Below are 23,717 nucleotides of genomic sequence, written 5' to 3'. Positions count from 1 at the left end.
CAGTGTGAAACTTTGCAGTCTTTCTCTTTCACCAACATTTGGGATTCTGCCATAAATTTATCAGACACGGTACATCTTAATGCAGCTTCTAGATTTCTGAGTAGCAGTTGTGAACAGTGCTTTAACTTCATCGGAGTGATCACTGAGAATACTAACTTGCACAAGCTGAGGCAGGCATGTCCCTGCTCTCCACTTAGAATGCAGTTAATGCTACTGCCCTTTTGCCATGACATGCCATGTTGAAGGTACAGTACTCATTGTTGGTTGGCCTTGTTTTCTTCTGTTGGCCTGCAGCAGTTATTCCAGTGGATCCAGTTAACCAGGCTCCCCTCTCCAAACAGTCTTCATGGGGTTTCCATGATGCTGAAGATTGGCACTTTCACCCATGCCACGGACCATTTCAGTAGATAACCAAAACACAGTAACCAAGGGTGTAAAGCTGATATAAAAATCAAAAAAACATTTTCATAATCTACTTTTTGATGCATATTTAGCCAACAAATATACAAAAAGGTAGGCCATGGGAATTAGTGTTGAGATCACATGCCCAATGATAATAGCAATTTCTCTTTTTATTTACTGATTGAAAATCCACAATCTGGGTGCTGAGTTAGCCACACTTGGCTAGTGACCTTGCAACAAAGTTGTTCTTTTATAAACCTATTCTGCTTTATAAATCACATGCTGTATTTAATTAAAACCCATTTACTAATAATATAATTTGTTGGTAAGGTTTGCATTTTATTAATTCACAGCACGTGGGCTTCACTGGGAAGGCTAACATTTATTGCCAATCCATAAATGCGTTAGAGAAGGTTGCGGTGAGCTGCCTTCTTAAACCACTATAGTCTGTGTGGTGAAGATACACCCACGGCGAAGGATTTTGACCCAGAGTTGATGAAAGAACAACAATATATTCCAAGTCAGGATGGTGTGCGATTTCGAGGGGAACTTCCGGGTGGTGATGTTCCCATGCAGCTGCTGCCTTTGTCCTTCTAGGTGGTTGAGCTCCCGGGTTTCAAAGGTGCTGTCGAAAAAGATTTGGTGAGTTGGTACAGTGCATCTTATAGGTGGCATACATGGCTGCCACTGTGCATTGGTGATGATGGGAGTGAATATTTAAGGTGGTGGATGTAGTGCTAGTCAAGAATGGATGTCCTGGATGTTGTCAAGCTTCTTGAGTGTTGTGGGAACTGCACTCATCCAGGCAAGTGGAAGGTATTCCATCACACTCCTGACTTGTGCCTTGTAGAAAGTGGACAGGCTTTGAGGAGTCAAGAGGTGAGTTACTCACTATAGAACTTCCAGCCATGAACTGCTCTTGAAGCACAGAATTTATTGGTATATGGCTGGTACAATTAAGTTTCTAATCAATGGTAACCCTCAGGGTGTTGATGGTCAAGGATTCAACAATGGTCATATTGGCGATAGTCAAGGGGAGATGATTAGCCTTTCTCTTGTTCAAGACAGTTGTTGTCTGGCACTTGTATGGTGTGAATATTACTAGCCACTCACTAGCCCAAGCCTGAATATTGTCCATATCTTGCTTCATGTAGGTAAGGGCTGCTTCATTATTTGAGGAACTCCAAATGGAACTCAACTGTGTGCAATCATCCATAAGCATCTCTGCTTCTGACCTTATGGTGGAAGGAAGGTCATTGATGAAGCAGTTGAAAATGGTTGGGCCTAAGACATTGCCCTGAGGAACTCATGCAACAACGACCTGGGAGATGATTGGACTCCACAACCACAACCATCTTCCTTTGTGCTTATTATGACTCTAGTCAGTGAAGAGATTTTCTCTGTTACCCATTAATTTTGATTTTACTAGGGCTCCTTCATGCCACACTCAGGTCAAATGCTGCATCAATTCTAAGGGCAATCACTTTCACTTCACCACTGGAATTCATCTCCTTTGTTCATGTTGGACCAAGACTAAGGTCTGGAGCCAAGTGGTCCTGGTGGAACCTAAACTAAGCATCAATGAGCAGGTTATGGCACTGTTGATAACCCCTTCGATCACTTTGCTGATGATCGAAAGTAGGCTGATGGGGCAGTAATTGGCTGGATTAAATTTTTCCTGTCTTTTGTGGACAGGCTAAAACTGGGCAATTTTTCTTTTGTTGGGGATGCTTTGCTATAGGTGCACTGTAACAGCTTGGTTAGGGGGGCAGCTATTGCTGGAACACAAGTCTTTTGCACCAAGGCCCAGATACTGTTGGGCACTAAGGCCTGGAATTTGTCGAGTCGGTAGTCTTGGCCACTTCTTGATATCATGTGGTATGAATTGAATTGGCTGAAGACTGGCTTCTGTGGTAAAGGAGATTTCAGTAGTAGGCTGAGATGGATCATTTGCTTGGCACTTATTATCCACTTCCAAGATACAAGATCTTCACTCTGATCTGAGAATAATTCAATATGGCATCAACTAAAATGAGATATTCCTCCATTTTTATATTATTTTTGACCTGAAACAGTACTTTGATCTCATGGTACTCGGGTTGGTGTACACAATCGTGAATAATATACATCTTCATATGAAGCTGTAGTTTCTATTCTATCAGATGTTCGGGAATTTTGAAAATGTAAATATACATGAAAAGGAAACAATTGTCCTGTGAAGCAACAGCCCTGTGTGAGATGCCATTAATTAATCATTGTCTCATTAAGTGTTAATTCAATAGTTACATAAACAAGGGACAGAAGCTGTGACTGACTTGTCTTTGAATATATTCTAAAATATACCTGATGCCAATTTTATGCTGTAGAATTAGTACAGTGCAAACAATATTTTAAATTACTGTGCAAATGCAATGAGTATAAAAGGTCCAGTCAAGATTTTTAAAAGGATTGAGGCATGCACAATGACACACAACATTCTAAGACTTTAAACATTCCTTCTCCAATAAAATGAGAAGAAAACATTTTGTCTCAATCTGATTTCTTTGAAATAAATGGTTTCGTAGCTGTCAATATTCATTTGTTACAGACTTTCAAGTTTTTCACAAATGCTCTTAAAAGCAACCCATCCAACTGTTTATTACACTGTAATGCTGTTCTGTTACAGCTCTTCTCCTCTTCCAGTTAACAGCTGGGTTCCACAATGATGTGCATATTAGTGATTACATGCTTTCCTCAATGCACTTCAGTGGTCAATTATATCAATCATAGCAGTTGTGACATTTGTTCACACAGTACTTAGAATAGTTATTCTAGGATTTACAGTAATTACACTAGTTTATTTGACACAACCAATCTAAAGTTGTTTTGTAGCTATCTTTTACCCAAATGCAATATGCGTTGAGTGAGTCTGACTGGCTCATACTCTCACCAGTGGCTTACATGCATCACCTTTGCTTTGGTTAACCAATTATTTTCCAAGGGGTTCAAAATGCACACCCAAAATGCCAAAACAATGTTGCAGTGCTATTTTTCAAAGGCTTTGCCACAATTCTTTTTTGCATGAATTCTTTTGATTTTTCTTTTTTAATTACTGCCAATAATGTATTATCAATGGGATAAAAATACTCTTCTGCTTTCAATGTAATACTGTCAGTAAGCTTACACATCATTCAGTCCTGTTACAGATCATCATTAGTCTGAAGAGTGTGTTCTCCAGCCTGGGTATGAAAAATGAAACATTGGTGAATGCCACCATTTCAATGTTTGTCAGTGTCAATTGTTTTTACATTTTAGTGAATATATGGCAGATGACTATTACTTATGCTCCACAGATGTCAGATATTTTGTCCTACAGGCACATAACCCAAATAACAGAAGTTGTAAACAAAACTCTTAACTATATAGATAAAAGACGTGGTATTTACTTTGTTTGTCTAAGAATGTCCCAGCTATTAAATCTACAAATTCGAGGGGATTGCCTTCTATATTTCCATAAGGAAAGAAATAATATGCATTGAGGCACTTAATAACAAATACATTAATTTTGAAGTCCAGTCACTGCTATTATGTAGACAAAGGTGGCCATCAAGGTCCCACAAACAGTAAATGAGATGAATGACCAGTTAATCTGTTTTTGATGATGTTCATTGAGGGAACATTGTTCGTCAGGATATCCAGAGAACTCCATGCTCCTCTATGAATAGCATAATTGGAATGTTTACTTCCAGCTGAGCAATAAGTCAGTGCCTATATGTAATATCTCATCCAAAATGCAGCACCACAAACAAACAGCACAACTTCCAATGCTGTGATGAAGTGTCAACCTAGATTATATACTCTAGTCCTGGTCTGGGACTTGCTCTACAACCTACCATCTCAGAGGTAAGTCTGCCACTAACTGAACCCAGTTGATACCCATTTTCAACAATTTTCATCAAAGTAGTAATATAATTTCACATAGAAACTGATTTAAGGTTAGTGCTTTCAGCTCAAAGGAAATATGACATTTGGAGACTAATTTTTCTATCCCATATCCCAGGTGAACAGGTTGACCAACTGTCCTGTATTTTAAGGATTTTAAAGGATTGCCTCGTATTTTGACTGTTTATCCTATGTCCTTTAAGGGACGTCTTTTGTCCCTTATTTCTCGAACAGACCGGGAGACTGAACCTCTTTCATTTTCTTGTGAGCATGCACACTGTGCCTGTTGACCTCCCAGGGGAGTTATAATCACCAGCACCCACCCTGCCACCCTGCTCTTATGGTCACCAGCACCCATGACCATGTCACCCTGGTGTTGAAGCTGGGCTCAAAGGGAATGTAGGCTGGAGAGAGGGCTACAACATTGGAGCCCCAATGTTCCAAATCATAATCGCTACGAGCACTGCTCCTTCTTACGAGTGCAAAAGGGGAGGAAAAAGGATTATACCTTTAACACCTAAATCAAAAGCAGATGGACTGTACAGGTGCTGTGTTGAATTAGTGTACAATGTTTACTAAAGGGATCAAAAAAAGTGTGCTTGGAGAATTTTTATACCTCACTGAGTACAAGCAAGTGACAATTCAATGTTTTTTCCCTCTTCAGTTTAATTTTTGTCTTGTCCAGCATTAGTGATTCATGCTGAGGCACCTTTCTGTAGGCATCTCCATTATTTCATTGATGTTCTAATGCTTCAGATGGGAGTATCAGTAGCCTACTCAACACGATGAGGATGTCACAGGTGAATTAGCTACTACATGTATCTCAGGTTCATACGTTGCTTTCCAGTGGCAATCACTTGAAAGGAAAACTAATATTGGATGTTTAATGAATTAGAGTGATGAGGGGCAAGATCCCCCTCGCTTGCCCACACATACTGACGTCAGTTATCGTGTGACTAGTGTTGGCTCAGCTGAGATCACATTAAGTCCTCATGTTCTCAGTGGCTCACTTCCAAACACAGCATTGCATTCGCTCACTGAGCAGCAGAGGTTTTGCTTTAATAATCAGATACTTGTCTGGCAACATTAGACCATCTTTAAATCATGTCAGTTATGCCTCACCAATACCTTTTCTTTCCATTTCCACTAAATTAATCAATTTTGGGATCACTCATGCATAGTTACCATGAGCAAGCTCAAAAATAGCTATTTGATGAGGTGCAAGCCACTGCCTCGACAATGGGAAATGAAAGGGCTGATTGTGGATCATGTGGCAAACTAATTATGAACCCCCAGCACAGGCAGCAGCTAATAGTGATAAACACTGTATGCCCACTTTGCCTTAAAAGTAAGTTTATACAGGCAGTTTGAATCATCCCATTAAAAGACTGATCTATTCATTTATGCTCATGATCAAAGACCCAGAAAACTGATGAGAAATTGATGCTTCAATTAATATTCAGAGATGTCTCAAGGGTGACATTTCAAATGGAGTCCCTTGGATTTATCCCACAATGCTCTGTTTTGAGAGCAGTTTCTTGTTGGGTTAGCACCTTGCCTCGAACATTAGTAAAGCTATTGTCAGGCTGACAGCGTACCCTGCTGCCAACAGATTTAACTCAAATTCACTTTAATAAAGCTGTCTAGGCAATAACAGCTTTTCTGAGGCACCGAAAGAATGTTGCTATAGCAGATGGCAGATGATGATTTTAATCACTGCAGTAATTACTGGATGCTCTTAGGTATCAAACATAGCACTGCATGATGGGATCTATGTGAAATGGTCCATAGCTGGTGTTTGTGTTTATTTTGTCGTTGAATATTTGCAGTGCTGATCTCCATTCAATACCCAAATTCTGAGCTGAGGGAAAAATGATTTTACACCTTTTCTTCAGTGTCTGCGCAGATGGGGTTTATGGTAATGCCGCTGAAGGTTCATTCTGTGGCCAAAGTAATATTGATGATTCTCAGTATTTGCATCATTGTCATTAACATTCCATCTGCCAGAGGGCCAAACCACCTAATGTAGTGTAAGGTCAGGCCAGAAACATGTTAAGGTCTGAATTGCACTAGTTGATTGCTTCAATCTTCAGTGTGCAATTAGCAGCATCTGCAGCACTGTGGGACTGACGATACATTGTGTAAAGCTCCTCCCATTTCGTCCTGTTTGCGTTGATTCCATTCACCAAGGGCTGAACCCTTCCATTCAGCTTAGCCAATGCCTGAAATGTGAAGGGCAGATAAAAAAGGATAAGTGGATCAGGGAGCTGCCCATAACACAGCTCACCAAGGAGCAAAGCTATCTCTGTAAGGTGTGAGTGAAACAACATTATCTGGAGCAACAATAAAATAACACAATAAGCTAAATCCACATGCTTTATCTCTGATATCCAACTATGTTACTTTATGTAAACTAAATTAGGTTGCTCCATCCATAAAGTATGTATACCCAGAATTATTTGATCCCCGCCCCTTGGTGCCTATTGTATCCTTTTCCAAACCTTTCTACATGCTTTCAACCTCCCATCAAAGAAAATTTATTCAAACCTCAGATTTAACTATTCTTTTATTTCAATTCAGAAAGGAATATAATTCAAACCATTCTGAAGGATTATCATTGTAAAAGAAAGAAAAGCATTACGAAAATTAATGGATCCTTCCCCCACCTGCCAACCTGGGGACAAATCAGACAGAGTTTAATCCTGGCAAGGTATTGTGCCTAGAAACAGAGGCAGTTATGTAACCAGTGCTGCAGGCCTCAGCAGCCAGTGATGGTGATGGCTGCCACCATTTGAAGGCATTCGCTTTTGAAATTTAATGTGGCCCCTTTTAATCAAAAGGGCACTTACCTTCCAGGACCTTGCTGCCTACCCCTCTCAGCTCATAGGGCCAGTTTCTTCTTGGTGCACTTTCTAAAAGGGGTAGGTCCAGTGATGGGAAAGAAAAATAGGCAGGCGGTGTGGCACCAACACCATCTCAACTAAATCCAAATGCAGCAATCTGCTCCCTTGGGACACATCCTGGAAATCTCCAGGCAACATGCAGGGGCACAAGGTGAGATCAAGGTCATGAATATCTGTCCTTTCCCCTTTGCCTTGTGCTGGGAACTAAGCATTTAGTGGGCGCAGAGTGATGGATAATTAGCCCCCGTGTTGCAGATGAGCATTTTGTTTGATGTAGAATCCATGGGAAAGAGCCAGAGTACATTATTAAAACAATTGACCAAACAGGAAACAGGGGCCCTGAAAATCCACGGCTCACTTAGTCCAGCACTTATGTTGTGTTTGGGCCCGCTGGTTACATCTGCCTGACCCCACAAAACGAGTGCTGAAGTCATGGTGGGAGTGTGCCACAAGGATGACAGATTTTTAGGCCCAGGATTGAATTGGCATACCTTGAAAAATTGGAATCCTGAGAAATCATGGACCGTGAACCTGGCAGTTATACTGGAATCACACGGGTTAGTGCTCTACGCTGCTGACCTTGCCAGTACTTTCAGGAACACATCAGCATGGGGCTGGTGAACACCCACACTGCCACAGATTGTCTTTCTATCTAAGTATATCTAATATATTCATATCTATTATCCCAATGCATATATATTTTCAAAATATATTGGGCAGTCATCGTGGGCAACACATCACTCGCTCTGTACAGAACTGGCTGGTCCTTTTATTCCAGTGATTTTAATGGGCAAACAATCCATGCTTCTGGGTTACTGCATGGGATGGGAAGTTAAGGAATCATGGAATGAGAAAAACTATTTGGTCCTTCAAGCTTAGCTCTTCCATAGACTATGCATCATTCACTCTACCATGAATTCTACACAACCAAATTGATCTCTTGAAGGAAGATTCCTACAAAGTTGCTCCCTGCACCTGATAAGTAAATCAAGTAAAATTCCACAAAGCCTATATGTTACATTGTGCACCCTAGATATTCCTCTGTGGTTCCAGGAGCTCTTGAACCATCATGCTCCATACAGTTTATCATTTTTGAAAAATTGTTGTTCTTCTGAGTTGAATGAGTGGGTCCAGAAGATAGGTTTATGTTTATGCTCTATGTTCAAACTTACCAACAGCTTAGTCATACAGCCCATCCCTGTTCTATCTGCAAGGCACTGCTGAAAATTTCTGCTAAGGTTAACTGAATGTTGCACATTTGAAATGAAAATTTAAAAATGACAATGAAAGCCTGGACACAATTCAAATGTCTGTTTAGTGAGCAGAGCAAATGAATAAACTATAGAAAAACTATTAAACTTTACATGTTAAGCAATAAAGCTGACCAGCTGCCTTTCCAGCAGTCTTGTAAAGCTCACAGGTGTCATTTCCACTTAATGGAGATTCTTTTTTTAAATGGAGGTTGTGCATATTTTCTTCGTCTTCACAATTTATCCAATGCTGTCAATGAAACAACTGCCTGCATGAATACTGAGGTGTCTTGTGATGCACAGGGAAGTGTTGTTTAAGATTACTGAGATGGGAATTTGGAATGCTAGATATAATTTCCTGTCATTGCTTTCACCAGAGATATCATCAGGCACCTTGTAAGTGCATGAATGACAGGTTTATCATGAGACACAGGGTTGTAACAGCTATGATAATCTGTTAAATCTTTCTGCAAGGTCTTTGAACACCTCATTCTGCAACATAGTCAATGAATTTTCTATAAGCCTACTTGTCAAGGCCATTTCCACATACGCCATATGCCAACAACATGCATTTTATGACACGCAATAACAAGGTCATATGAATGTTTGCTAAATAAAATAAATACATTTAAGCAACAGCCCTCAAGGGAGCAAATATAATAATAGTAAAAAGAAACTTCATTTCAAGCTAGGCAGAAACTCTGAAATACTATTTTTCTTTCTTTCTATTTTCCTTCCATCTTGTTTTCAAAGTTTAATTTTAAGCAAATATAATTCTGTAATTCATTTTACCCTCAGTGTAAATAGATTGGACTCAATAACAAAGAACCGGCCCACTGTAGAAATTTTGGCCTTGTTATTAATTCTTTCTATGATGAATGGGAGGGTGTCAGAGAACTAAATGTGGGGAATGAGTCTCCAACATGCCATACATGTGACCACCACCTTTTTTAAAGTGGCGAATATTGGGGCTTCCGAGTGTCCTGCCATGCAGGGATAGGTAATCTAATTAACATATTTAAATTGAGCTCCAACTGTTCAACTGGAGCCCAAATAAGATTTACTGCTGCTGCATGGGTTTCCTAGATGTCACGAAATCTGTAAGTGAAAGGGAGGCAGAAACTGTCAGCTCCTCAATTTACGCTCCTCTCTTAGCACTCCATGTGGGCCAGGAAGAGCAGGAGTGCTTCCCCTGGCACTATTTAAAGCGAACTGCATTATTTATATTGGATACTATTTGTCTGTTAATGCATGGTTAATTTTATGTTGAATTTTGGTTTAACTGTTATAGTAAAGTTTAAAAAATGAAATGCTGTCCATCCGTTCCTTTCATTGGGGTCGTTTAGGATTCCTTTCTTTTCAGGTTGTTGGCCCCTCAAGGATGCCTTCAACCTCTCCACTACTGATCAAAGGCCTCTCTAATATTTGGATTCCTGGAGACTGCCTTGAAGGGTCCCCAGCTATGGTCTCCAGTTGCTGCTGTTTCCTTCTGCCCACCAGCCAGGCTATCTGTTTGGCTGTGTGGGAAACAGAATTAAAAATGTTAATGAAGTCCACCATTAACTTCGGCAGAACCTGCGCGGCCCAAGCCTTGCTATGTTTTTTGGTAAATTTCAGCTTGTCCCGCACTCCCAATGGCCCTAATATTGGCAGCGAATGTTCACATCATCATGAGTCATGATCTTCAGGAATGGGGAGGAAACCATTTGGAACTAGGAGTGAACAAGGTACCTGGTCTCACAATTTAATAAATTGCAAAGAAAAGAATTTCATGATATGCTTACAATAGCTGCGTAAAGTTAAGTAGATAGCTGCTGATTTCACTTCCTTTTAAAACGATTAAATGAGTGAAATATTACAACCAATTTGTTTTATATAATGAAGTTTATCTCTTGAATTGTGCTGGTAAACGATCAATGCAAGACTTTAAACAATTCAACTCTTGAAAAACTGTACTGTATTAGTGGTGCAAATTGGTGTCACCTTGTCAGAATTTAAAACAACTAAGCAAGGTAATAAAATTCATAATTATTTCAGTATGTCTTATTCATTTATGCTTAGCAACTGCCAGAATTTATTGTGCAATGATTAAACAAATAAAAAGTCGATCACAATCTTAACCTTCAGCTCCTCCACCACCAACACACAGTGTTAAAAATGTTAATGAAGTCCACCATTAACTTTGGCAGAACCTGCGCTGCCCGAGCCTTGCTAGGTTTTTTGGTAATTTTCAGCTTGTCCCGCAAGCAGTGGCAGCAGTGTGTACTGTCTACAAGATGCACTCCAGCAACTCACCAAGACTACTTTGACAGCATTTTTCAAACTCATGACTTCTACCACCTAGAAGGACAAGGGCAACAGATGCATGGGAACACCACCACCTGCAAATTCCCCTCCAAGTCACACACCACCCTGACTTCTATCGCCATTCCTTCACTGTCACTGGGTCAAAATCCTGGAACTCCCTTCCTAAAAGCACTGTGGGTGTATTTACATCACATAGGCTACAGTGGTTCAAGGCAGCTCACCACCACTTTCTCAAGGGCAATTAGGGATGGACAACAAATGCTGGCCTTGCCAGCGACGTGGACATCCATGAAAGAATAGATACGTTTTAAAAAGATGCATTTGGAATTTAAAATTCGAGAATTTAGAAATAAGGACAAAACTTTATTTTTGACTTTTTTTACATTATTATAACGCTGAGCACTCTCTGATGAGACATGGGGCAGAATTTTGCCCTTGATGGGCGGGCGGGCCCCACCGGCTCGGTGGCAGGCGGGCAGCCGATCGCCATCGCCAAAACGGGCACCGCCACCATTTTAAGTGGGCGGGCCAATTAAGGCCCACCCAGGGGGCTGCCTGACAGGAAGCGCTATGTGCTTCCTGGGGGGGGCAGGGATTCCCCAACTCCAACTGTCAGAGTGCGCTCTTTCGCGCATGCGTGCGAAAGAGTGCACATCTCCCTGAGACTAAGTGCTGTCTCAGGGAGATCACTGACAGTGTTTTAAATATCAAAAATAGAATAATAAAAAAATTATTAGCATGTTCCCCTCATGTGACAATGTCACACAAGATGGGACATGTTAATAAAAACGACATAAACTTTATTAAACTTTTTAAAAACAGACATGAAACCTCATCCCGCCGGTGGATGAGGTTTCATGTATTTTCAGAAGCCCGCTGGGGTTCCTGGCCTGCCCACCAGCCTTAAGGTTGGACGGGCATAGCCTTTAATTGCTTTACTGATCCTGTCAATGGCCTCAATTGGTCATTGACAGGTCGGCGGGCCCGCAGCTGATCTTGCTGTGTCCCCACCTTCCTGAACATTTAAATGGGGCGGGATGACATTGGGGGTTCCCCCGACGTCATCCCGCATCATTATCGTGTCAGCAAGCAGGCCCCACCCCCAACTCGCCGACGGAAAAATTCAGGCCATGGGGTGGAATTTAATCCAGCTCATTGAGGCAGGAACAATGGCAGCCAGGCCCACTTTATCACATGAGAGGCTCCGTGTCAATCTCCCACCGGCGGAGTAGCCTCCCCTGATTAAGTCGGATGGCGAAAGGGGTCGATGCAGGATTCTCAGCTGCCGTTGGTGGGTTTTCAATTGGGATCATTGATGGGCCAATTGACAACTATTATCAATCATTATTAATTCATTGGTAGCTCGGAGATTAAATGGGATCCTCATGGTTTTCCTGCGCTTCCCGAAGGCTACCCAGCAAACCCTATCAGGTTTTCCAGCGGCCTTCCGAGGGGTCCCTCATTATCAGGCACTCTGTGGGGTGGGTAGTGGGTGGGTGGAACGCTGAAAGTCACCCCTCCTGCCCTTGCCTCTGACCTCCACCTGGTCCCCTCTCCTGTGAACCCACCCCACAATCCCCATCCCGCCCTCACTCATGTTTGGTCTGGGCTCCCTTGTTGATCCTGGGAATCTGATGGGTGCATTGCCAGCAGTTGCCACTGCTCCTGGTGGTGCTGACAGCAATGAAGAAATGCCAGCCTTTGATTGGCTGGCAGCTCTCAGTATGCAGGACTTCCATCGTCGAACCAATGGTCCTGCCCATGGTCTTAGATATAATGATAAATCCCTCCTACAAACCATAAAAGCCTCACAGCTTGCAATATGCTTGTGATTTGATTTGTAAAATCCAAATCTGAAATTCAAAACAAAACTCCGAGGATGGGACAAGACATTGGAGCAAAAGGATAGCTGCATTGCGGACTGATGGCTTGTGGATAACCAGGTTGAATGACCACTCAGCCACACAGAGAATCAGCAAGTGAATGCAGGTGCTCCTCAGCAAGGCAGATTCCTGCCTCAGTTGGCCTCATGGAGTCAATTCTATGCACGTTGCTCCCAACTGGGAGCAACCCTTGAAAAGAGTACATCTGGGAAATCATGGAACCAAGGTTCCCAACTTTTTGTTGGTAATGCTAGATCCAATGACCCCCTCCATTTTTATCCTGAGCCCTCCAACCTGAAGGTGATCAGAGTTAGATTCACTGGGCTAAACTGTACGGAGGTGGCAAATTGCTCGCCCCATTTTTTAGCTGTTGCGTCCATTGTTGCTATGACTACTTTTGTCTGTAGGACTGACAAGTCTCTCACCTTTCCCTTTGTTACTTCAATGATCAAGTTTTCATTTTCTCTCCACTTCAATATTTCCACATTCACCATTTGTGATCATTAGTGGATACAAAACTTTGTGGATCTCTCTTGTGCCAAATCCTGCACAACATCACCCCAACCTCTCCCAGCTTTACTCACTCACTATGCTACAGTAAGTCATCTTCATCTTTGCTTTTAGATCCCTCCACCCACTCCCTCCCAACTCCCCACCAATTCCCACTTCAGAAATCCTCTCCAGCTTCTCTTAAACATTTTGGTCCTCTGAGTTCAGATTGTTCGTTGCAGCCCTCTGTTCCTCTGGCCATCTTGTTCCTTCAGCCATTCCCCTTGCCATCTTTTTCTAAATAATTTTTCCTTGCTATTAGTTTCCTTGATAGTGTCCATTCCCGCTTTTCTCCTTTGTTTGTTGCTCAATGCTCCCCGGACTAGGAAAGGATTCTAGGATTTTCTTTTGCATGAGGAATGTTATATAAAGAAAGTTGTTGCTGCATCTTACGTGCAGCATAAAAATATGAAACTGTTTCAACAATAACTTTAAAGAATAGAAAATAGAAATAATAATTTTGTGGGTATGTTCCACATATGGTTCACCACACACTGCCCCCTCACCCTCCAAGGAGTACTTTAGCCGATAAGATTAAAGTCTGCTATGCCTCAGATGCTATGCTAATGCCACCATCCCCCTCCTTAAATGAACGCCACAAATCAGATGTGCAATTGCTGCACATTGCATGAAGAATATGATCTGAAATGTGCATAGTTCAGGCATTTTTATCATAAAATTGCAAAACTTGACAATTTTGCCAAGACACAACATAAGTTTATTGATTGAGCTGGAAATTAACATGAGGAAATAAATAAATTGAGGTTGAGATGCAGAAACAGAGACATTGAGAAATATAAATACAGAAAGATAAATATACAGAGATAGAGATATACATCATAGACAGAAAAATAAATATACAAAAGGAGAAACAGAGATAATATAAAAATATAAAAAGATGGATAGGGATTTTAGCATTTTGTTTTTCTGCTTTAGGTCTTTCTCACTTTTGCATTGATACATCAGTTGTTTATTTATTTTCCTTCATTCTTCTGCTGATTTCTTATTTTTCATACTCTTCGTTTTATTTCCTTGCAGTGTCTGTTTATTTTTCTTTCTCTCTGTATCCTTACTTTATGTTTTTTCTTTCTCTTCTCTTCACTCTCACACACTAGATCAATCACTGAATACATACTTTGTTATGCATTCATTTTCAAATTGATATCACCATCTCAGATAGCTGAAGAATATGTATAAATAAACATACACATTATATTCCTTCTGTTTGTGTAAATTTGGTTCACGACAGATTTATAGATAACCTACATCTCAAACAAGATCATCACTATGAATCTTTGTTGACAGCTTCTCTTATATTTGAAAGCATTTAAAGACAGGATAGTGTACAGGAGACTGACTAATTAACACAGTATAAGGTGCCATGTTATCTATATATCTACATAAAAATCTTCACCTAATTTTTTTTTTTACAGAAGTACAAGGATATGTATTTATAGGTGAACAAAGTCTAAGGTCATGGAATTATTTTGAGCATTAACTTTAGGCAAATTTAAAAAAAAATTCTATTCAAATAAATTTGAATGCAAATCAGTTAAACACTAGTTTTTTTGTAACTTCTGCTGCAGCCATTTATTAACTAAAACTTGTTATAGTTGAAGCAGAAATCAAAACAGAACATTCCGAATTCTCTCATTTGTTCTCTCCATAAAATATAATACTGTTTTACTGCATCTGGTCCAGAATAGTAAGATTATAAAAATCCCATTCATTTCTAAAATGTCATTAGGAAAGCACTGAGAAGTGCAGTATACCACTGCTCCTCCAACCCCTATTGCTATATTAAAAAAATACATTCTTAGCATATCTAGAGGTACGATGGAGAATTGCTGAAATTGAGAAGGATGTCATTTTTTTCCTGAACTGTAGCTTCATTATACAGCTTCCTGAGTTCAGAATTTTAATCATTATCAATCACACTTATTACAGCAGAATTGTCATATCACTACTGCACTGTACTAAAATCTAAAGCACAGCAGTATTCTGTGCAATTTCAGTCTTTATTGCATGAGATTTACAAAAAAGGAATTAATAAGTAAAACTCAGCTTGCTATTGCTTGTCCCTCTGGCTGTGAGTGAAGGTATAAGTTTTATTTATATCAGAAAAATGACAATTAAAAACCAAAATGAAACAGTGCATAGAGGTCTAGCTCTTCCCTCAAAGTCGAGTTGCTATTAGATTTCCTTTTGCTCATTTACTTTAGTTCATACAATTCGTACTTTTATCTATTGGTACACTTTTGTAACTTTTATAATTTGGATTTCTTTGCCACAGTGTGCTGACAATACGAAAATTATTATAAAATTTAAATTATATATTATAATTAGAAAATCACTCTGAATGTTTTCAACCATAGAGACCAGAATGGCCCAAGTTTGGATCCAAGCCTGTGCTAAAGTTACTAATCTCAGTAAAGGATAACATTGGAGCCATGCAACTGGTTAAAAAAAGAGGAAAGAAGGCAAAAAAAATCGATGTGGCAGATTTTCACCTAGACAAAGTGTAGTGAAGAACACTGGATGGAGAGGAACATCCATTCAATCAAATAAACAAGAAAATCATTTGGGCTCTGCAATAGACATGTGACCCTCCCTGTCCAATATTCCTCATATGTGGCACTCAGGTGATCCCATACAACCAAGTACAAGAACTGGAAAATCTGCTTCAATTTTATTGTAATAACAATATTGTTTTCAATCTGATTACCTCATCAAAGCCCAATAATCAATTTCTCCACTGAAACTTCTTCCAGGCAAAGTAAGAACGTTTTGAATGGGTGCAATGATGAAACTGACCCTGAATATTTTACAGTATTTGTTTAAGGGGAAAATGTTGATGCTATCACTTATCTATCTTTCCTTTCTAGCAGACCCCATTGGAACACAGTAATGGATTTAAGGGGCCTAATGGTTTATCAAGGGCTTCTGTAAGAACAATTGACAGGCTCAATTATCAAGCTCTAAGGTTGTCTTCTTGGGTTGTTCTTTGCTCTATTATCTGGCAGTACTGCACTTCTAGGCAAATTACACATTTGTTGAAAACAGAGCCACAGTCATATATAGAGAGAGGGAGAGAGAGGTAAACTAAATCATTCAAAATGTAACAGAACTCTGCTTTTGTTGCAGGTGAATTTGTATAAACTAGAATCTTCTAGAGCGATTTTTCTTTCTGAATCAGTCTAAAAGGCTAATTCTTTCGCAGTCCCTAGACTTGTCATTCCATCTCTATCCACAGGATGGAGTAACTTGTCATATGGACCTTGTTTTGTCTTTAGCAGATAAAGAGTATGGGGAGATAATCAGGAGGAAAAAAGGAATCAGCTGGATTTTATTCATTCGACGTGAGTTCCTTCCCCAGTCGGTTGGAGAACCTGCAGGAATGCCGCGCCGCTCCCAAGGTGGCGGCCCATCGCAATTAAGTGCCTATGATTGGCTAGCATTGGACTTTCCATACAATTAAGCACCAAGTGGGGTGGAAATCCTGCTCCAATAGCTGTCTGCCATTCAGGGGCCCAGCCTCAGGATCAACCCTGGATCTCAGGACACAGGTGAATAAGGGGAGGATAGGGGTCGTGACGAGGAGGTCATTGGAGGGTGGGGCAAGAGAGGTCAGATGCAAGGGCAGGAGGGTGATTTTCAGTGCCCTCCCTCTTTCCAATGCCGGGTCCCTCAATCAGGCACTGGGTGCCCCCATGAAGCCACAGATAAACCCGCCAGGGTTTGCTGGGTGGCCTTTGGGATCCATGGGAGAGCAGTGAGAGTCCCATCTAATCCCTGAGCCACCACTAAATTCCAGTGGGCTCAGGTATAATTCGGCCAATTGCCTTCCTACCACCTGAGGATAGGATTCCTGTGTTGGGACCTTCCTGCCCCCAACTTAATTGGGGAAGGTTTTCCCGATGTTAGGAATCCAACATGGATACTCCCACCTCTCTAAGCACCCCTGCCACTGTGCCTGCTCTGGTGAATGCTACTAAATCCAGCCCAATGAGTCACGTTGGTATATGGGCTGATGATGTCGTTCTACAAGTGCAATGCGCAATGGAGGCTTTGAAGTGGAATAGGATTAGACACCAGTCGCTTTTCCAGTTTGCATGGTGTTATACCTGGCAAGACCATGGGCGGAATTTTCGTGTTTAGCAGTGTAAGCGGATAATATGGCGAGAAGGCCAAAAATTGGTTTCACAATGTCGTGAAACTAGTTTGCAATCGGCCACTCTACCAGTCAATGGTGGGCCACAATTCCCACTGTCGGATGCCGTGAACTTCATTGTAATACATCTGTATATCATTATAAGCCCAGCTCGCTGGAATTAGCCACCCGCGCTGGATCATCCAAGCACCATCAAACTAATGTGTTTCACACCTGTACTTAAGCGATGTGCATCTGGCGAGTTGCACTTCGCTCGGGACTTTGAGGCTTGTTTGCCTACCTTGCTTTGGTCAAGTCATCAGCGCCAGGCTTCGCAGGCAGCACTGCATCACTTTTAGGGGGGCTATGGGCCAGTCCCTACCTACCAGGTCAGCCACAAGACGGGGATGGCTTCTTAATGGCTGCAGGGCTCAGGCTTGCTTGGGCAAGGGGGAGAAGTGGCCACTTCAGGCAAGGGAAAAGGCTGTAGGGTGAGGGCTGTACTGGGGAAGGAGGGTATCCCAGGGTGTGTGTGTGAGGGCACAAATTGATCTGTGCAAGTGGCCTGAAGATGGTGAGGGCTGAGGAAACAGTCTTCAGTGGAGATCAGGCCAGATGAAAATGTGAGGGTGTGTGAGAGAGAATGAGTGGTGATGTCCCATCAGCTGGCAGTGAGTGAGATGCCAGTGAATGTGTGACGGGCCTGAGTGTACGAGATGGTTACCTTACCCTGGCAGCAAGGATGAGATCATTCATCCTCTATCTGCATTGAATGGCCAACCTCTTCTTTGCAGCATTGGCACTGATCACCACTGCCATTGCCTACCAAGCTGGAATGGTAATGTTGCTGCCCCTCCTATAGCCAGAGTGGGGGAACAGTACATCACGACGGGCTTCCATGGCATCCAAAAGGCACTCAAAGGATACATCACTAAACCTGGGGGCTACAGCCTTCTTGCCTTTCAGGGCCATGTCTTCTTTGCAGCAGTCCTGGGCTGGAAGCACTGAGAGGTGTGCATGCGACTGCGCTTTAAATATGGCGCCCGGCGTTTTGGTGATGGCATGGTGGGTGAATCGGATCCTGCCGCCATTGAAACAGCGTGTTTCCCGGAAATGCATGATTAATGAAGTGGGATTGGGATGATATGGCATGAAAGGCCATCATTGCGGCTGATAGGTAAAATGTCTTTTTTCCTGCCCTCCACCGCACTTAGTGCAAATCTGGGATGAATCGACCCCATATTCTACAGTAGGTCGTGGACTCATCCTACAGTGCTCAGTATTGCTTTTGAATCACTCCACACAAGGGTTCCCAAACATATCAAAATGATTGAAAATTCCTGGAGTCAGGGATTCCTCCCAAGAATGCTGCCTCTAGAAGCCCAGGAGTTCAAAGATTTAACTTTCCAGCAACAGTGCATCGCCCACTCTCTCCCTCTGTCTGTGAGATCACCACCTTATCACCACATGAGCGGATTCATCAAGTGGTGGGGGGTGGGGGGCGAGGGGTGCGGCTGAAGAGCTGGGAATTGTGATAGCTTAGAAATCGAGGGTGTCAGCTCTCAGGCAGAGGCTCTTAGCAATCGGCAATCAGGGGTGGTAAAAATTGGGGGCAAGAGGTCTGAATGGGTGGGTTGAATTATGTACTCTCTGAAATCAGGGGTATCAAGACTGGGGAGAAGAGAGAGAAGCCACGGAGTGGGGGCTTGGGGTGGAAGAGATGAAACCATGGAATCAAGGAGGATTGAGGAATGGGGTCTCGGGGAGAGGGCACTTGGGGAGCCGATGGGATGTTAGGGGATGGGAGGTTGGGGGAGATAAATGGACTAGGGTTTGGTGCTCAAGTGGGGGGGGAAATGGGCTGGGGTGCGTGGGGGGAACCAACATTTCCTCTAGATCTAGAGACAGTAGCAATGTGGTGAGTGGCACAGAGAATCAATCAGTAAAGGGATGAATGTAATCTGGGGATCTTACTGTGAGTAAATAGTGAAAGATTGTTTCCACTGGTGGGCAAATAGGTAACAAGGTTATGGAGACCAGAGATTCTCACTGAAAGAAACAAGCACAAGAGGAGGAACAAAGTACTTGACCTGAAGGTGATTAGGTCTTGGGATATTTCATATTGAAGTTCAGACTAAAACATAATTTCAAAGAGAATGTGATAAATATTTGAAATAGAGGAATATAAAGGTCTTATGGCCAGAATTTTTTGGATGGCGGGGTCTTGCTTCTCGCATCCGGAGAGTCAACTCTAAGTGCCCAGTAGCCATTTCATGCTCCAATGAGTGTTTAGTGGCAGAATCTGATTGGCCGGCAGCCCTCCAGTTCCTGCAGTGACAACAGCTACAGTGGACAGAAGAGGAAGTGCTTGAGGACGTCTGAGATTAAATCTGGGCCCAGGTAAGTTTAAAGGGTCCGAAGGCAGGGAGCATAGGGAAGGCGTGGGGGGGCAGTGCGAAGGGGGCGATCGGGGCAGAGGCCAAGGCCAGGGGGGGGGAGGTCTGGGCCTTAAGGGGGGGCCTCCGACTTCAGAGGGGGGCTTCTGATGGAGGCAACCCCAAACCTCCTTCCTGCCTGAGATCTAAGTCCATTAGTTTTTGGGCTTCCCCCACACAAGGTAAGTCCTCCTGCCAGGCTAAAAATTGAGGCTGAGCGATAAATGGCCCTTGAGTGGGCAAAAAAGGACTCAACTGGGGCAAGGGCGGGCTTCCTGTCTGAGCCTTTGCCCATCCTGGTGTAAAATTGGTGTGTGGTTGGGAACCTGTAGGGAATCTCATTTCTTCAATTTCACGCTCACCCCCAGCTGGTAAACCTGCCAGTGGGGAATGTAAAATTCAGGCCTATGGGTTGGAGAATGTGGGTTACAGGAGAGAGTGTTAGCACCAGGGGCTGAATGGGATCTTCCTGTGTTGTATTATCTATAATTTCATGAATACTCTTCTCTATAGTTACTGAGCCCAGGAAATGGTTTAGAAATGTTGGTGCTGAGCTGAGTTTAGCTGAATGAGAATTGTAGCAGACACCAAGCCCACTGTGTGACCTCTTGGTTTGATTCAGTCGGTCTGTGTTGCGCCACTTTGGCATGTGAAGTCCAAATACAGATCAGGTCTGACTGAGGTTTCCAGTTCAGAGTTGTCACCTTCACAATCTGAGTCCAAACCAGAGTCCAAGGAGATAAAGAGAGATTGAACCAGTTAAAATATTGTCGACTGGGGAGCCTGGCTGCACCTTGTACAGGACTGGGAGATTCTGGCCATGGTTTCAGGGTGAATATCAGTAGGTTACAGGATTACTACTACTTACAGGTAGGATATCAGGGTATTACAACTATTACTACCAGTTACATGTAAACTGTTAGTGAGTTTAAATATATTACTGTTGGCTATGAGTGGCATTCGAGTATTACAACTTTAATATTAGTTACAAGTGTAATTTCAGAGCGCTACCTGATGAAATCAAAGTTCCTTCCATCTCTGGTTATCCTTCTGTGAATCATTCTCCACCCTCAGTTTCCTGTCTTTGCCTACTCAGTGGTGTTCTCCTGGTGCTTAGAACTTGTTGCACAACAGCTAATGGCATGAAATCGGGAGCAAAGGTAATTGACTGCAGCGGACCCTACTTTTATAAGGTAAATGCAGTAACATTTTGTAGAAGTCATGGGATCATATATAATATGATCAAATGTCATGTGATGAAGCATCATATCAGATGCCATGTGGTCAGAATGCCACGTAATCGAAGCTCCAGGAATTTCTCAAGCAATAGTTGGCAACCCTACTCTACATGTTACCTATAAGCATAATTACTGCAAGATTTAAATGCACATTGCAAAACATTCAAATTGACCATGAAAGGTAAGGGAAGGTTTGCCTGTGTTTTCTTTAAATGATAAATTCTACAGCTTTTCAACTAGTTCATATTTTAAAAATCATTTTGAGAAAACTGGATGAGATGGAGGAAATAGAGCACAATATAAAGGAAGACAATTTGTTTCACAGTTCAAAGTACCTCAAACAATGGCTTGCAGATCCCATCAATCCACTCCAGCTGAAGCCCCGGTAACTCATCCTTCCTATTTCGGTCAAAGATAGCCTGTAGAACATTTGTGAAGATAGAATTGTGTTTCAGCACACGTCCAAGAGTGCAGTTACTGCAGGACCTGACATTCACGGATTGCTAATAGCAGTAATAACTCAGAGTTCTTCATGAATTTTTACCCACATTTTGCATGTTCACTACCAAGGTCAAAAGATTAATTCATTGCTCACTCCATGCATGTATGATTTTTGAGCAGGAAGATGCATTAATTTTGTTAAAAGCAAACAAAATAATGAAAGACTCCTAATGAAGGGAAATTATAGCACAAGTCAAGTAAGGTGTTGACAACCTATAAATCATCCATCCCTAGTGTGCAATTTATAATCAAATTATGAGTGCAGTTCAGCAGGATGCATTTGCCTACACATCAATGTATTTCACTCGATGTCAGCTGTGACATTACTGTAGGCAGACAGGTTGCTATACAGACCACAATATTTAAATTCACAAAGGATTTTTTTTAAAAAGGCATTAGAAGATCAGGAAAATGACAAATTCCTAGTTTGTTTACTTTAGACTGAAGATTTGTTTAAAATGATACTCTTGTGGAAATTTGAACATCAAAAATGTAACAAGTTTAAAAGTAGGCCTGTATAAATAGCTGGCGCAATAATCTCTGTGACAGCTGTTAAAGGTCACATTAGAACTCACTTTAATTGGCCGTCTTAGCCTTGTCCCCAGTGAACACGTGGGATCATAGCAAAAAAAACTGCTCAGGATTTTAACGCTAACGTGAGACCAATTCGTCATAAATTATAACAGCTGATCCAGAACTCAGAGTGCGTGGAATAGACTGGTTGTACTGAAGTACAGTAGATGGTCATCTGAGAATGGACTTGATATGCAATTTTATTGTATTACATGGATGGCCCAGCATCATCACACCTGATTTAGGAGTCCTCACTGTATTATCACTGGACGTGAATAGTCAAATGAATATATTTTATAAAATCTCCTTTCAGGGTATGAGATTCTGAAAGCTTCTTATCCAATTATATAAAAGCTACATTTTAAAATGTACGCCCCATGTCAAAAATTGTACATCAATTCCTGTTTAAATGATGCCTCAATAAAATACCAAAATCATATCAGGGTTTTTTTAAACAAAAAAAATACTTGTTAAAATGTGACTATGCACTTTTGGTCTTTTCTTCTGCATCACATTATTATTTGTAGTTTTCTTTTAGCAAATATGTTCAATATGCAACCTCTGATTTCTAATGAAAATATTCTCTGGCACCATGGTGTTTTTCTTCCATATGTCCTGAAGCACACAAACACCGGGTACTCCTGTACATTAGTTGCAATTCCCAGATATATAAACAAGAATTTCAGATTACTGTTATCTATCAGCTTATGAAACACGAGTATTTAGAAGTAAAAATAGAGACTAACTTCACAGGAAAAACACACTTGCATTTATATAGTACCTCATGTCTTCAGGTGTTCAAAGTGCTTCATTCAATAACTTACTTTTGATGTACAGTTACTCTTGTTATGTAGCAAAGCACAATCTGGGCATAGCAAAGTCCCACATATCAGAAAATCAGTTGCATAATAGTCTATTTTTGGTTGAGGTTTAAATATTGCCAGCACACCAGAAGAATTCCCTACTCTCCTTGGTGTCATCTAAACTGGTGGACCTGCTCAATTGTTTAACATCTCTGACAATGAGGTATTGCACTTATGTTCAAATCTTGGGGTTCAGGTTGAAACCAAAACATTCTAACTCAAAGGTGAGAGTGGTACCAACTGAGCCAAGCTGACAACAAACTGCTGAGCTGTCCTTTACTCTATTTGCAAGTCCAAATGTTGGGCCACATATTTACCGTCTGGACTCAGTGGAGCACAGAGCATAAAGGGAAGCATCAATGGAAGGAAAAATTGCAAAACATTCAAAGTCAGGCTCTGTATGTGACCCTCCTTTCCAGATTTTCCTCTCTGATCTCAGGCAATGCTTAATGCCCAGATGTAAAGATAAAAATCTATTGACAAATTTTCTTTTCAAGTTTATTGGTGACATTGTTACACATAGCAACCACAGAAATTCTTGTTCCCTCTTCAAAATGGAAAATCACAGGTGTAAAGTCATACTTATCAAAGTGCCACAATATCTCTGAGCTCTAATGTGCTGCACCATTGTTCTGTACTATAAAGATATATTTTTGTTTTAAGTGTGAGTGAAGAACATAAAGGAACCACCTTTGACGATTTACTATACATGACAGGGCGAACAGCTGAATTCATATACACA

At 41.5% G+C, this 23,717-nt stretch overlaps 1 protein-coding gene across 1 annotated transcript in view; it reads right to left on the bottom strand.

Moving 5' to 3' along the window:
* Positions 1-6,015: 6,015 nt before the first annotated feature.
* The window catches only part of pde11al (phosphodiesterase 11a, like), a 320,949-nt gene continuing 303,247 nt past the window's right edge, over positions 6,016-23,717 (bottom strand). Inside the window, exons 19-20 of the mRNA XM_078535174.1 lie at positions 21,374-21,457; positions 6,016-6,545 (exon numbers count right to left, since the gene is read on the bottom strand). Of these exons, the coding sequence (XP_078391300.1) occupies positions 6,393-6,545; positions 21,374-21,457 (237 nt within the window). The 3' untranslated portion in view covers positions 6,016-6,392. The remainder of the gene's footprint in view (positions 6,546-21,373; positions 21,458-23,717) is intronic.

Source organism: Cetorhinus maximus, chromosome 3, assembly GCF_964194155.1.
Source record: "Cetorhinus maximus chromosome 3, sCetMax3.hap1.1, whole genome shotgun sequence".
NCBI lineage: Eukaryota > Metazoa > Chordata > Chondrichthyes > Lamniformes > Cetorhinidae > Cetorhinus > Cetorhinus maximus.
The sequence above is the reverse complement of the archived record's forward strand: the minus strand, read 5'-3'. Positions and strand labels throughout refer to the sequence as shown.